Genomic DNA, 15,494 nt, shown 5'->3' with positions numbered 1-15,494 from the left:
GGTACCAGCACTTGCTACCTCTGTGTCTGTGGGTAGTTGACCTAGCCTCTGAGCCTCACTGAGCCTCGATTTCATCATCTGTACAAGGTAGTTGTTTTCAGAATTAAGTAGGATAAATGAACACTGGCTAGGCACGTATCCGTGAATGTCAGTTTGTTTATTCCATGACTGTTGATTTGAATGCCTTGCTCCTCGGTATATTTCAGCCCCTCCCACACTGCCTGTCCCTTCGAGGGCCCAGAGGCACTGTGCGGGGAATGACTGTTAAGCTAGGTCTAAGCAGCATGAAGAGGTAGCTGAAGGATCTTTCATGTTGAACAAGATCTGCCTTATATACACAGAGATACTATAAATGCACAGGCTGACATAGTGGCTGGCACTATCATAGGAGATAACCTGTCAGAGACTGGAAATATAATAATACCATACATCTCAAAAGCATGTTTGATCTTCTTCAACATAGTTCTTCTAACATCAGCAAAAATATGTGTCACAGAGATGAAATCCTACCCATATCATTAGGATGCATTTTTTAAAAATCAATTATATTTTCAAGGTTTATCCTCATATCTTCTTTTGATTAATGCACATGTAGAAACTTACTGTCAGATTATATATTTCTCTTAAAAAAATTAAAGATTCCCACGTATGCTTAGTCATCCTGACAAATGAAGCACACTTTTAGAAACAAATCATTGTTTTCCTGTCAGCCTTCGTTTCAACAGTCTAAGTTAAAAGGATTTGACATACTGTACTGTCAAGAGAAGAAACTTGTCATTTCTGCTTTTGCAACATTGTTTAAAACGCTCTTGTGATGCAACCTCAGATCACTGGCTTTCATCCTTACAAGAAGATTTTGTAAAGTTGACGAGAATGCTTCACTTGCCATACAAAGCCCAGAAATATTTCTGAGTGAATGCTCTTGCTGGAACGTGAGTTGTTGACTCTGGATCTCCCCTTGATTTGTGTAGGCAGAGGAGGGCTTGATTCTCGCTACTGCAGAGAAATGAACAGATGAGACAGAATCGGTGGCTTATGAGAAATGACAAAGAAAATAGGCCACATTTACTGTAGGCCAGACTAACTGAACGAGACATATGAAGACTTCACATATGTTAAAATGATACCTACCATCTCATACTAATATAACACAAAATAAGCCATATAGCATAATAATATGAAGTGCTAACTGTGTATTCCATTATAATGTAATCTTGATTGGGGATCTATAATTTATTGATATCATAATAGTGTTTAAGAGTTATTAAATAATTTAACCACTGAATAAAGGACAAAGTACAAAAGCCAGTCAGGACAGAAATAAAAGAGCACCCTGGGCTTTTTACCCGCCCCCCCATTCTATGATGTTTGTCTATCACAGCAGAGAAGGATGACTATTTTATAATCATGATTAACGTCTAGAAGAATAGAGAGACCATGATGCTACACTAACCCTTCACTTCAACAGCCTCTTTCAAAAGTGCACATGCAGCTGCCTCAGAGCCTGAGCCTGCATGAATCTCTTTACTGAGGTCATAGTTTCACGGAGCCCCTTCTGGGTAGGACAAACGGCCTCATTTAAATTAAACCTTTTCCTTACACATCCTTTGCGAACTCCTGTAGCATTCACAACGATAGGGGCTGACATGGGGCTCTTTTCAGAATGTCCCTGTTTCCCATCATTGGCTCTGACTCAATGATTCGAAGAACGTCCTGTGTCCACATAAGGCCAGCAGTGAGGAAGAGCTGTCTGATGGGTAAACAAGGCTTGCTGGGAAGATGTTGCTCAAATGATAAAACGGTTCAGCCAACAAGTGAACCAAACTGTCAAATATTAACTAAAGGGAGGTAACCATTCCTGAAGCCATGCCCGTGAAAGGACCCGTTATATATAGGATCGACAGTCTCCCAGCTAGGTCTGCAGGCAAAGGGCAACTGCTTGGAATTTCAGAAAATCTGAAACCATGAGGCATCTATGGCTGCTGCTCCTGTCTGTTTCCTTAGTTCAAACTCAAGCTGCAACTACTGACTCCGATAAAGTGGTGATTTATTTTTATATAGATATCATAGTGCCAATAATATTAATGTAAAACTGTACATTATGTATATTATATATTCAGTTCTATTGACCTGGATATATGAAAGTCGCATGTTATTTTCTGGCTGATTCACTTTCATTTCTCCAGGGTGAAGATGGCTTAGCTAATGGTAGATGTGTTTTTTTCTGTCTTGTTATTCTAATGCTATCGACTTTTACTTAGTTCTTGCATTATTATAATTATAATGCAAGTACATTATTATAATTATAATGATAAATTTTTTAACCTATAGGCTTTATGATTACCATCATAAAGATTAGTATTTTGAAAGTCAAAAAACTGCTGTAGATTGTTTGCTCTTTGCTGAATAAGATAATATATATAACTCCTGAGGTTACTGAGTATGGGTAATAATTATAATATTAAAATCAGAAAATAAAATTTGGGTGTTTTCAGATTAGAAAATTACAACAGAGGCAGTATTTTTAGTTATCGATATATATAGCACAACCTTCTCACTTGTAAAAACGGTTTTATTCATGTTATCTATCTATATTTTTTTTGAGACAGGATTTCATTTGTAGCTCCAATTGGCCTCAAATTCATGCCAATCCTCCTGCCTCAACTTGTTTGTTTGTTTGAGACAGGGTTGTACTGTGTAGCTCTGGCTGGCCTGAAACTGTTTAACCCCAGGCTGGCCTCCAACTCACAGTGATCTGCTGGCCGCTAACTCCCTAGTGTGGGGGTTAAAGGCCTGGGCTCCTGGCTTGTCTCATCTTCTTCCTTGCTCTTACTACAGACTTGAGCCACCACACTCAGTCCAAGTGTCACTTCTACCAACTTATTACCAGCATTATTTCCATGTCATAAAAATTAGAAGTACATTTAAGAAAAATAGTTTAAATTCTGTTACTGACTGTATCCGGATGAAACTGTAGTGTAGTGAGTATATTATGTACAGTAGAAATCAAAATGCACATCAGTATTGCAATGGGCTGACTCACTGTGGCCCATTTAGATTGAAGGGCATGTAAGCATTCAGATTATTTGATAATACAAATAAGAGGAAAAGAATCTGGGTTTGGTAAGAAAAATTTAAAGGATGTTTTGGTTACATTTTCATAAATTACTTCAAAAATGCTTTCAGATTCTTACTAAATTAATCCTTTAGATTAAGCTCCCATGTGCGTTTCCTGTCTTTAATTATTTCTGTAATAGCTCTTTCCTGTTTGTCTCCATTGGTTCCTTCAGTATTTGTCATTTATTTTTTCTCGTGAAGCCAGACAACCTCACCTCTGTACAACATTCTAAAACAAGCCAGTAGTTTCCTTTCCATAACTGTGTTTGCAGTGAACAAAGTCACATTTCATTAAGTTTGCATTGGAGCAGACAAGCCCTGATGAAGATCATGGCTTTAATATGAAATATGTATATCCTCATGAATGTTCACTCATTAAAAATATAGTATATATACCTATACCTACACACACACACACACACACACACACACACACACACACACACACACACTCACACACACACACACAAAGGGGAGGGGTGAGATTAATTAGTAACTAAGCAAGGGACTGCAGTCAGACTATTAGGGTTTCAATTTCCTCACCTCCTCCCTGAATGTAATGTAATGTCTTAATGAACAAATGACAGTAAAATGCAGCTCGTGTGGTGACAACTGCAGGAGAGCACAGCTACTATTTCAGGCTTTCTTGCTTCCTCATCTGCAAATACGACCCTCAGAGGAAAAGCACTGAAACACTGGTTAACATATTTAATCCATGTCAACCTTCATATTGGCTCACGCCTCTTCCACTTGGCCACCCTTTTAAGGAGTTTTAAATTAGCAAACAGTCTTTAATGCAGTCTGTAAACTCTGGAAATTACTTGAAGTGTGGGAATAGCATTATGTCTGATAACAAATGAAAGGAGTTGCAAGAGAATGGCTTAAATCATTTTGTTGAAAATTGAAACAGTGGAGACGTATCTTTGACCTGTGGCCACGATGGAGATAGTAATAAGAACTTGACCCAAGTTCAGTTTTAAAGGTATTGAAGGTTTAAAAATAGTCTTTACAATAGCTTCATAAGGGAAATGCAAGCCAGGGTTGTTCTTACTTTCTGAATGAGGAAAACCGAGTCATGAGTAAAGTAACTTGGTTGTGACAAGACTGGAACCCACGCAATACCTTATCCACACCATCTTAATTCTCTAGAACACGTTAGGGTCAATTACTGTCTTATTACTAATAGTTCTTCTTTAAACAGACCATCTTGTCCCAAATATGATCATATGAGACTCAGCCCTGATCATCAATTTATAAAAGCTAAAACTTGGGGAAATGATTACCAACTGGAGGAATTTACTTACCCAGGTGGCATGAGAATCTTCTTTCTGATAGTCTAGATTCCTGACAGGTCTGTGTATTCCAAAGCTTAAATCTTACAATCTAGAGTTGATTTGTCTTAGCCCCATGCCCACGCCTTCCTCATAAAAGCTTTACGCAGTAGTCTTGTGTGTCTTCAATCCTCCATCTGCTTAAAGAGACATAAATCACCCAATGGAGCCAGTGGAAAGTCCTGGAGCAAACAGACAGGGTCGTGCCACCTCAGGAACAAAGCATGAATGTGGAATAGTCATCTCTCACGGTCTCTCTAACCTTGCATTGCGGCCCTGCCTGGTTTCTGCAGGACCTCTCGATTGCCCGTGGTCATCGACCTGTTGACAGGAGAAAGGAAGAGCCTCCTAGCCTAAGACCTGCCCCTCCTCCTATCAGCGGAGGTGGCTATCGAGCCCGTCCAGCCAAAGTTGATGCAGGTCAGAAGAAAGTGGAACGAAAACCCCCTGATGCAGGAGGCTGTGTTCACGGTGACGGAGACATGGTAGGGGCACTCGTGGTTTTTGCACAGTGGGTCTCCAGTGCAGAAAAAGCTTAATATTTCATAGACCAACATTCTCTATCTTTCTGTTTTGCATATTTAAGAATTGAAATTCAAAATACGAACTCTATAGAGTCCCTTTTTCGTACTTAACCATCCTTTATTGGGCTTTTGAGTCTGGTTGCCTTTACTTTTGTATGTTGCCTGCTTCCTTCATTGGAGTAGGTAAGCTTTTCATAGCCTGATCCCATCCCCGTTCTCCCCCTATAGTAAAGACCATTTCTGTTCTTTATAAGCATTCACTGACCATTCTAAAGTTTTGATCCTCCATGAAGAAAATGGAATATCAAGTTTTTAAATTAACTCATGAGATCACAGAAGTCTCCCAAATGTGCATTTTAAACACATATCTACGTCTCTAAATCCTCCTATTTTTGGTTTACAGGGAGTGCTATGTCCTACAGGGTGTGAGTTGCGTCAAACTTTGCTAAACCACGAAAGGCCAATCAAAAACAGTATTGCTGAGTTAAATAGCAACATAAACTCTGTTTCTGAGACCTCTTCGGTCACCTTTCAGTACCTGACTCTGCTGAAAGACATGTGGAAAAAGAAGCAGGCACAAGTTAAAGGTAGCCATCGTGGTGGTGGTGGGGTTCTACCTAACTCATGAAATTGAAACTGTTAACGGTGTATATGCAGTCGTACACAGTTATATCATCCTGGGTTGACCAGCACTTGCTGTGATTTCTGTCTGTCCCCGCTTATCCTGGGCCTTCCTTCAGGCACATTCATGTATAGTTTGCCAGACAAGCAAGCGTTCCTTAAGTATTAGTCTTGGTACCACTTTCACTACAATTACTTTCTTTGAGAAATGTCACTGTGGGTTCTTATTTTCAGTCTATTAGACATTTGTCTTGTGACTCAGAAGATAACATGTATGGGCTAAAAACTTAGCATTGGTAAGTATCATCCCTGAGGCTATTGAATATGAGAAAGGTCAGTGTGATGTTAATCTGCAAACAGTGACATCTGGCATGCAAATCTTGGGGGCTACGGGCCTGGTGAGTTTTGGCATCAGTCGGCATGTCAGCATGGCACAGGCTTTTCAGAGAGCGGCTCACCCAAGTGTAGACCCTTAGTAATTAAAAGAATTCAGAAGTGTTCTTGCAAATCCCAAGGCTTTGCAGTATTCATGAGGTGTGCGAATGCCAACTACCTGGGCTCTGCAATGCTATATGTTGAGATGGAGTCTTCGATACTGCTCCCCAAAGTAAGACACGACATGGTTCCTTACCATCTACAATCTCATAGATGTGTACCTAGGGCAAATCGCTGAAGTAGTAGTTGGGCTACATGCCAATTTATACATGCCGTGAAACAAACAAACAAGCAAACAAACAAAATGCCTCTAGAGTTCAGCAGTCACAGTGGCTTAATGGCGCTCCAACATATATTAGTTTTTTCTCAGAAAATTAAAATCTTATTTATGTAGTTAGATACACCTTTATAGGCAAAAAAAATGTTGACCACTCCTGTATTGTTTTGGCTTTCCAGATAATGAAAATGTCATAAATGAGTATTCCTCCATTTTGGAAGACCAGAAATTATATATTGATGAGACTGTGAACGATAATATCCCCCTTAATCTTCGTGTGCTCCGCTCAATCCTGGAGGACCTGAGAAGCAAAATACAAAAATTGGAGTCTGACATCTCAGCTCAGACGGAATACTGCCACACTCCATGCACCGTCAACTGCAACATCCCGGTGGTGTCTGGGAAAGGTAACTAGTTAGTAAATGTATTTCCATCGAGTTGCAGAAGATCGAACCTTCTCGAAACATAGGGAGTAGAAAGTGAACAGAGTAGCTTTTCCCCAACAGAGTGTAATGATAGTCTAGCATGTCATGGCTATATCTTGGGTGTGTTGTATTCTGCCTCGATTGGCAACTCCTCCTGGCTCTGCTGAGCAGATTAGAATATGAGGTGGGTGTTCCAGGGGTCTCTAATGTGTGTATGCATGTGTTTGGGTGAACAGATGACGGGGCTGTGGAAAGATGTGCTCTATTTGTAGGAACAGTAGATGAAAGGACCTCTGTGGTTCACTTGATAGAATTCCTCAAAACTTAGTTTGATTTCCAGTAACAAGAAGGCCCAACTTCTCAAGCGTTATGCTCAAATGTTTGTGATAAAATGGTCCTCTGTACCCAGTGGAATAATCGGTTATGTTCAAGAACGAATAGCTGTGGGCTCTGTTAACGTCCCTGAACATAATGCATCCTTGTATTCTTGCAGAGTGTGAAGAGATCATTCGGAAGGGAGGTGAGACATCCGAAATGTATCTCATTCAGCCTGACACCTCCAGCAAACCATACAGAGTGTACTGCGACATGAAGACCGAAAACGGAGGTAAGCAATACCCGGGACCGACCTGTCATTCTGTAATGGATGCCGTGAAACAAGGCTGAGCTCTCATACCGGTGGCGAGGAACCACTTGAGTTGAGAGAAGCTTGCTGCGTGCATTAAGGTGCCGTGCAGTGCTTGATATTTCCAAATGTTTAAGAGTTCTCCCTTCATGCTTATTTCCTTATCACATGTACGTGGAGAACCGACTATAAGGAGGCATAGAGTAAAATAAAATGGCAGTGAATTCAGACTTTTCCTTCCAGAGTAGTAGTATTACTGGTTACCTTTAGGCTAATTTTATTCCTCTCAACTAAAGGATGGACGGTCATACAGAACCGTCAGGATGGCAGCGTCGACTTTGGCAGGAAATGGGACCCATACAAAAAAGGATTTGGAAATATTGCAACCAACGAAGATACGAAGAAGTACTGTGGCTTGCCAGGTAAAGACTGCAAGTGAAAAATCAAATCCTTCTGTTTTAGTGAGTTTTTTTTCCTTTATCAATAACATCCATGACAGGGAATCTGTTTTTAGATTTTTAGGATGCCAATAGAAATTTAACTATGCACACATGCACACACAGACACAGACACAGACACACACACACACACACACACACACACACACTAAATATAAAAGCATTTAAATGTGGGAGCTAAATACCTGGGGGGAAGCAGTGCCTGGTTTCCAGAGGCTTCGCTCTTGCTGATGTTTATATCGATCCTCTCTAGGCGAATATTGGCTTGGCAATGATAAGATTAGCCAGCTCACCAGGATAGGACCCACAGAACTCCTAATCGAAATGGAGGACTGGAAAGGAGACAAGGTGAAGGCACACTATGGAGGCTTCACGGTGCAGACCGAGGCCAACAAGTACCAAGTGTCAGTGAACAAGTACAAAGGGACTGCTGGCAACGCCCTCATGGAAGGGGCCTCTCAGCTGGTGGGGGAGAACAGAACCATGACCATCCACAACGGCATGTTCTTCAGCACCTACGACAGGGACAACGATGGCTGGTAAGCTCCGAGGTCTTAGGCTTTACGTACTTAGGCTTTAGGTACTTGGGCTTTACGTACAGGACTCGAGGGAGAGAGTCCCCCACACAACTGAGTACGGTACTTTCTCGTGGGTATTCCCGGGAGATCTGAGTTGACAATGGTACTTGTATGGATCATAACTCAAACTCATCTCCTTTCAGGGTAACTACAGATCCAAGAAAGCAGTGCTCAAAAGAAGATGGCGGCGGCTGGTGGTATAACAGATGCCATGCAGCCAATCCGAATGGCAGATACTACTGGGGTGGCCTTTACAGCTGGGACATGTCCAAGCACGGCACAGATGATGGTGTGGTGTGGATGAACTGGAAGGGATCGTGGTACTCCATGAGAAGGATGTCTATGAAGATCAGGCCCGTCTTCCCACAGCAATAGTCCCCCAAGCATAGACTTTCAGCCTTCTATGTCTGACATTTTTTACATTATGTTATTGGAATTTTCTTTGATACATTATATCCACTAATGCTCAAAACAATGGCTGAGTGTGTCTTTTTTTTTTTTTTTTTGGAATGATAAAGGATAAAGACATTGGAAACAGCACATGGATTTCCTTTGTATTCTTTTCATTTTAAAATTTTATTTTTATTACTTTTAATTATGTGAATATGTGTGGGTGCATGCAGGAGCCTGCAGAAACCAGAGGGGTCAGGTCTTCCCAGAGCTGGGGTTACAATGGTGGTGAGCCTTCTGATGCAGTTGTGGGGAAATGAAGCCATGCTTCATTTCTGAGCATCTCTCTGGGCCTCATTTATATTCTTCATTCAGAGAATAAAAAGGATGGTAATAAATGGTGATTCCATCTGATGGTGGAGCACTTCAGACCGAGCACTCCCAACACCACCCCCCCATCCCTTTTATCCAAAAGTGTCACACAAATGAAAGTTGATGTTTATAAGTCTGCTTTCAAAATCCTACTTATTCATGCAAGGTGTCTCACTAAAAATCTTTCTAACAGAATTATTACGTAAACCAGTCTCTGCCACTGTAAATTAATGTTTTCCTAATTTGTCATCCGCACTGTCAGGATTTGAATTTGTGGGGCAGGAAGGTACTTACAATTTCAAGTGCCTAGTGAGCTGGCATTGAACATTGGAAACATCAAATGCCATGCTGTCCCGTGAGAAAGCAATGGCTCTGCCTGCCCTTCAAGAAGATCGCAAGGCCAGAGTCCAAGCAAGTAATTAGATGAAGCTGTCGTCACGTGCTTCCTGGTGAAATGGTGAACTAGGAGGCCGAGCTTGCCCATCGCCCTCGCGCGCCTGCGGAGAGCTTGTTCCTTAGGCAGCTCCACAGGAGGCGATGTGGAAGCGCGCTGTTTATTCTGTGTACTTCTCCCCAGGACACCCCGGCAGCACCTACTCCTTCAGAGAGTCCCACCCCAGGGCTCTTCTGTTGTCATGGCTACCTGCTTGCATGGCACTAAGTGTCCTGAGTCTCAGCTTCTTGATGTTCACTTAAATGAAGATTAATTTGCCTCTTTGAAATGCTTTCTCCTATGGCCTTGTCCCTTTATTTTTGCCTTGCCCTGTTGCCTTAGATTCTATCAGAGTCTATACCACACATGCTGATATCTTTTACATTGTCCAAAAGACAGACAACTCTGCCCAGCTGACCTGCCTGCTTACAGTCACCTCTCTATGATCGGTGACTGAATGCCTTGCCCTCAAATCCCATAGTTAGAGCCAAAACGATCATGAATGGCTCCCATTATGTCTCCTGCTCCTTTCATTACACGCCTGCATTTTTGTCACTAGGCACTCCATCATCCCAGTACAAATTAGTCCCTTATTTTTCCAATGGATTTATTGAGTTATAATTTATATGCACGGCAAAGTATCAAGTTTGATTCCCAGTGCTACAACACGCACACACACACACACACACACACACACACACACACACACACGCACACACACAGAGAGATAACAAAGCAAACAAAAGAACTGCCTACCTATGTTTGTATTAGTCACACTAAACCCAAATCTCTACACTGCACGTATGCTCACAGGCGAGCACACACACGCCCCTCATTCACAAGGGGCATTATTACAGCCATCACCTCCTAAACTTTCCTAGCGTCCCCTTGTGCATTTGTTCATTTCATTGTCTTAAGGTACCAACAATTGACACTAGGTCACTTTTAAGTGCACAAGTCCTGCACTCCTGTCTACAGGGGATCACAAGAATTCACTCAGTACTATAACGTCACACACATCAACCCTTCCCTTGCTCCCCTGCCCCATCCCACACTTGCCATCATTTTGTTGTGAAAATACAAAATAAAGAGACCGCTGTACGAAACACAGCTTTCTTAGAAAATGAAAAACAGAATTGATTTGGTGATCCAGCAATCCCACTCCTGAAAAAAACCATGCCCAGACACGTGAAGTTAAGGTCTTAAGGAGCCATCTGCATGGTCTACCTGGCCACGCCAAGCAGTGTGTTTCCCCCCTACACAAGCTGACAAAGCGCTGCCGATTTTGAACACCCCCCCCCCCCAGCCTCCCACCCCTGTCAACTGTTCACTCCTAGAACTTTCTAAAAGCCTTAGGAAATTGCTCATATTTTGACAATGAACACCAGCCAATTCTTTGTTTTGCTTCCCAAAGGAGCATTTTTTTTTCAACTTTTATTCCAGCATGAAAAGCTTGTAACTTCTAAACATTGAATGAATAAACCCCAAGAATTGCCAAGGCCTTAGATATTTATCCCTTTTTCATATGTTGTTTTTTAAATATATGCTTTATATAGGTTGTTTTTCTAATAAATGCACACACCTACACACATACACAACACACACACACACACACACACACACACACACACACACATTCAAAATGCAGAATACTTGGAGGTGGAATTTTGAAACTACAAAAGTTCTTCGAATTAAGGCAGGTAGAAAAGCACAGTCCTCAGACCTTTGCTCTATCGCTTAGCAAACACAGAGGGCAGAATGAGTCCCTAGAGTCTAAAGTAAAGCCACAGTAATCTCACTAAAGCAGACACCTGATCTGATGGCCAGTTCTTAGTGCTCAAATAGCAGGAGTAGGTGGATCCTGGGTAATCTGTCTTGTGCAAATCTATCTTGCAAGCAGTGCTGAGATTAAAGGCCCAGGCCACCATGCTCACCTTAATCTATACACTTTGTAAAAACAGAAATTTCTGAACGCTAACCTGAATTTATTAAAAGACCCTCTGGTTTTCAATAAACACCCTCAAGGGTATCTCTTCCCTAGCTAGTAATCCCTACTTTCAGAATTACTGGTGTATTTATTAAAGGCTCTTTCCGTCCTTCTAACCTAATGTAGTTTTGGTTCAGATGGTGGCCAAGGAGCACTGTTGAGCTCACAGCCATCCTTGAAGTTGCCGTAAGGGAGAACTGGGACTTAACATGTCTCTAAAGGGTGAAATCAGGTAACATTCACTTTACCTGTCAGGCTCATGTGCTTCTCTCATTCTAAATTTTAGTTCCTTTGAAGAATACCCATCAGTCATCTATAGATCTAAAACGACCACACCCTTCTTCTCCTCTCAGGTAAATGTGATCTAAGGGTGGCACTTCGCTTTTTGTTACCCAGTTGCTGTTATGTTGCCCATATAATATTTATTTCCTGCCTTAACATTTTATTTTGAAAGGCTCAGACATAAAACCAATTTCAGGAACAGTTTAATAAATACCCCCGTGTCCTTCACCCATACCCACTGACTGCTTGCTGTGTTTGCTGAATCTCCCCAAAGGAGACACCTAGCACAATTTTGCAACCACTTGTGTAGGTGTGCAACCTTGGGGTTGGGGACCTCTGTGGCTGAGTCAAAGGTGAGCTTAGCAAATGTTTTCCAGACAACTCTGTCGCAATCACAGTCACCCCTGCTTCAGCAATGAGCTAACGGAGAAGACCTCTGTTCAGTTATCACTCGAAACCTGGCAGTGCTTTTACATTTACTCGCCTTCACCCCATGGGAGCCAAAGACATAGTGCCCAGCTTCTCTGTAAGAAATTGACTCCCCGGGTGCAAATTTCTTCTCCTACAGTCCCCTCTGTGATATTTAAGACTCTTGCTGCTCTCTCCCTCAATTAATCTCAGATATTTATATGTGAGATTTATAAAACATCCAGTTAAAAATAAGCCATCAAGCTGGGCAACTGATAAAGCCCATGCCTTTAGTCCCAGCAACTCTGGAGGCCAGCAAAGGTGAATCTGTGAGTTCCAGGCCAAGAGCTGGCCTATGTAATGAGTTTCAGGACATCCAGAGGCACGTAAAGATTCTGTCTCGGGGCTGGGGATTTAGCTCAGTGGTAGAGCGCTTACCTAGGAAGCGCAAGGCCCTGGGTTCGGTCCCCAGCTCCGAAAAAAAGAACCAAAAAAAAAAAAAAAGATTCTGTCTCAAAAACAAACAAACAGAGCGCCTACACATCTGAGAGCAGAGGTAAGACCAACTTTTCTGCTCTAAGCGACCTGCCTGGTGGACTCAGGACACACAAAGGTAGAAGTCCTCTGGGACAGGGCACTTCCAGGTTCTGGCTGTTCCTGGAATTGAACTAAACTGACCCAACAGCAACCTGCACCCAAATCCTGTGAGGGAGAAAACTAAACACCCAGTCCGCTACTTCTGCCCACGTCTCACATCCCTGGCCCAAGAGGAAACGGCTTAGTGCCTCGCCTCTGGATACAGGAATATAGAGGCTGTCAGCGGCAGGAACCTCCTGGGTCTGAAACAGTCACACAGCTCTCTGGACACAGCTCTCTGGACCCAAGTCCTGTGGGGGAGAGCTGAACACCCAGAAGTTCAGACAATCCTGAGACTGCAGGACAGACTGCCACTTCTGCCCACCTTTGCCCACGTCCCTGGCCCAAGAGGAAACTGTATAGTGCCTCTGGACACAGGAATATGGGAGCAGTCAGCCTTCGGTACCTGCGGTTCTGGTCTGTGCCCAGAACTGAACTGAACTGAATCAGTCACACAGCTCCCTGCACCCAAATCCCATGGGAAAGAGAGCTGGATCCTCAGAAGTGCAGATACTCCTGAGAACTCAGAGGTCACTACTCTCTGTCTACATTCTGGACCCAAGAGAAAATCGACTAGTACCATCTGTGTCCCCTGGGCACAGGGACCTAGGAGCAGGCAGGGGCAGGATCCTTCAGGTTTCTGTCTGTGCTGAGAGCTGAAAGCCAGTTGCAAGGAGCACCGACACACCTGAGAGCAGACCAGAGAAAGAAAACAGGTCTATAGAAGTGCTGACAGACGGGTATATAGGAGGGTCTAATCACTGTCAGAGACAGCAAGACAAGCTAACACCAGACAACCTGATGTCGAGAGGCAAGCACAGGAACCTAAGCAACAGAAAGCAAGACTACTTGGCATCATCCGAGCCCAGCTTCCCACCAAAGCAAATACTGGGTATCCAAACACACCAAAAAAGAAAGATTTAGATATAAAATCACATTTTATGATGATGATGGAGGACTCCAAGGGACATAAATAAATCCCTTAAAGAAATACAGGACAACACAAGCAAATAAGTAGAAGCCCTTAAAGAGGAAACACAAAAATCCCTAAAAGAATAACAGGAAAACACAACCAAACAGGTGAAGGAATTGAACAAAACTGTCCAGGTTTTAAAAATAGAAACAATAAAGGAATCACAATGGGAGACAACCCTGGAGACTGAAAACCTGGGGAAGAGGTCAGGAGTCATAGATGCAAGCATCACCACAAGAGATAGAAGAGAAAAACTCAGAGGCAGAAAATACTATAGAAAACATTGACACAACCATCAAAGATAATGTGAAACAGAAAAAGCTCCTACTCCAAAACATACAGGAAATCAGGACACAATGAGAAAATCAAACCTAAGGATAATAGGTATAGAAGAGAGTAAAGACTCCCAACTTCCCTAACCTAAAGAAAGAGATGCCCTTAAACATACAAGAAGCCTACAGAACTCCAAATAGATTGGACCAGAAAAGAAATTCCTCCCATCACATAATAGTCAAAACAACAAATGCACAAAACAAAGAAAAAATATTAAAAATAGTAAGGGAAAAAGGTCAAGTAACATATAAAGGTAGATCTAACAGAATTAGACCAGACTTCTCACCAGAGACTAGGAAAGCCAGAAGATCCTGGGCAGATGTAATATAAACCCTAAGAGAACACAAATGTCAGCTCAGGCTACTGTATCCAGCAAAACTCTCAATTTATATAGATGGAGAAACCAAGATATTTCATGACAAAACCAAATTAACAAAACATCTTTCTGCAAATTGAGCCCTACAAAGGATAATAGATGGAAAACTCCAACACAAGGAGGGAAACTACACCCTAGAAAAAGCAGGAAAATAATCTCTTTGCAATGAAACCAAAAGAAGAGAGACACACAAACATAAGTCCGCCTCTAACAACGAAAATAACAGGAAGCAACAATCACTATTCCTTAATATCTCTTAACATCAACGGACTCAATTCCCCAATAAAAAGATATAGACTAACAGACTGGATACGTAAAGAGGACCCAGCATTTTGCTGCCTACAGGAAACACACCTCAGAGACAAAGACAAACACTACCTCAGAGTCAAAGACTGGAAAACAACTTTCCAAGCAAATGGTCTGAAGAAACAAGCTGGAGTAGCCATTCTAATATCAAATAAAATGGACTTTCAACCAAAAGTCATCAAAAAAGATAAGGAAGAACACTTCATATTCATCAAAGGAAAAATCTACCAAGATGAATTCTCAATCCTAAATATCTATGCTCCAAATGCAAGGGCACCTACATTCATAAAAGAAACCTTACTAAAGCTCAAATCACACATTGTGCTTCACACAATAATAGCAGAATATTTCAACACCCCACTCTCACCAAAAGACAGATTATGGAAACAGAAATTAAACAGACATAGAGAAACTAACAGAAGTTATGAACCAAATGGACATAACAGATATTTATAGAGTATTTCATCCAAAAACAAAAGGATACACCTTCTTCTTAGCACCTCATGGTACCTTCTCCAAAATTGACCATATAATTGGTCACAAAACAGGCCTCAACAGATACAGGAAGATAGAAAGAATCCCATACATCCTATCAGATCTCAGATCA

At 41.9% G+C, this 15,494-nt stretch overlaps 1 protein-coding gene and 1 long non-coding RNA gene across 4 annotated transcripts; one reads left to right on the top strand and one right to left on the bottom strand.

The window, feature by feature from the left end:
- Positions 1–138: 138 nt before the first annotated feature.
- Positions 139–8,615, bottom strand: LOC134485930 (uncharacterized). Its single transcript, XR_015675923.1, has 3 exons — positions 7,999–8,615; positions 4,422–4,585; positions 139–996 (listed from the first exon to the last, which is right to left on the bottom strand). It is a non-coding gene; the product is annotated as an uncharacterized LOC134485930 (long non-coding RNA).
- Positions 1,888–8,863, top strand: Fgb (fibrinogen beta chain). Of its 3 annotated transcripts, none has more exons than XM_087615973.1 (8): positions 1,888–2,039; positions 4,742–4,933; positions 5,376–5,559; positions 6,485–6,712; positions 7,224–7,337; positions 7,652–7,777; positions 8,067–8,352; positions 8,535–8,863. In XM_087615973.1, the coding sequence occupies exons 1-8, from the start codon at positions 1,965–1,967 to the stop codon at positions 8,764–8,766; spliced, it is 1,437 nt and encodes a 478-aa protein (XP_087472099.1). In that variant the 5' UTR covers positions 1,888–1,964; the 3' UTR covers positions 8,767–8,863. The 3 variants fall into 3 exon arrangements, with proteins under 3 accessions (XP_087472099.1, XP_087472102.1, NP_064456.2); XM_087615976.1 differs by having other exon boundaries at positions 1,915–2,042; positions 6,485–6,852; positions 7,172–7,337; NM_020071.2 differs by having other exon boundaries at positions 1,924–2,042.
- Positions 8,864–15,494: the final 6,631 nt, after the last annotated feature.

Source organism: Rattus norvegicus, chromosome 2 (assembly GCF_021556685.1).
Source record: "Rattus norvegicus strain SHRSP/BbbUtx chromosome 2, alternate assembly SHRSP_T2T, whole genome shotgun sequence".
NCBI lineage: Eukaryota > Metazoa > Chordata > Mammalia > Rodentia > Muridae > Rattus > Rattus norvegicus.
This window is presented reverse-complemented; position numbering and strand designations above follow the sequence as displayed.

Excerpts from the sequence above, each read along its gene's own strand:
- Fgb (NM_020071.2), top strand. The coding sequence starts at position 1,965 with ATGAGGCATCTATGGCTGCTGCTCCTGTCTGTTTCCTTAGTTCAAACT. Across the intron at positions 5,560-6,484 it reads GAAGCAGGCACAAGTTAAAG|ATAATGAAAATGTCATAAAT; the intron begins GTAGCCATCGTG and ends TTGGCTTTCCAG. Across the intron at positions 7,338-7,651 it reads CATGAAGACCGAAAACGGAG|GATGGACGGTCATACAGAAC; the intron begins GTAAGCAATACC and ends TCTCAACTAAAG.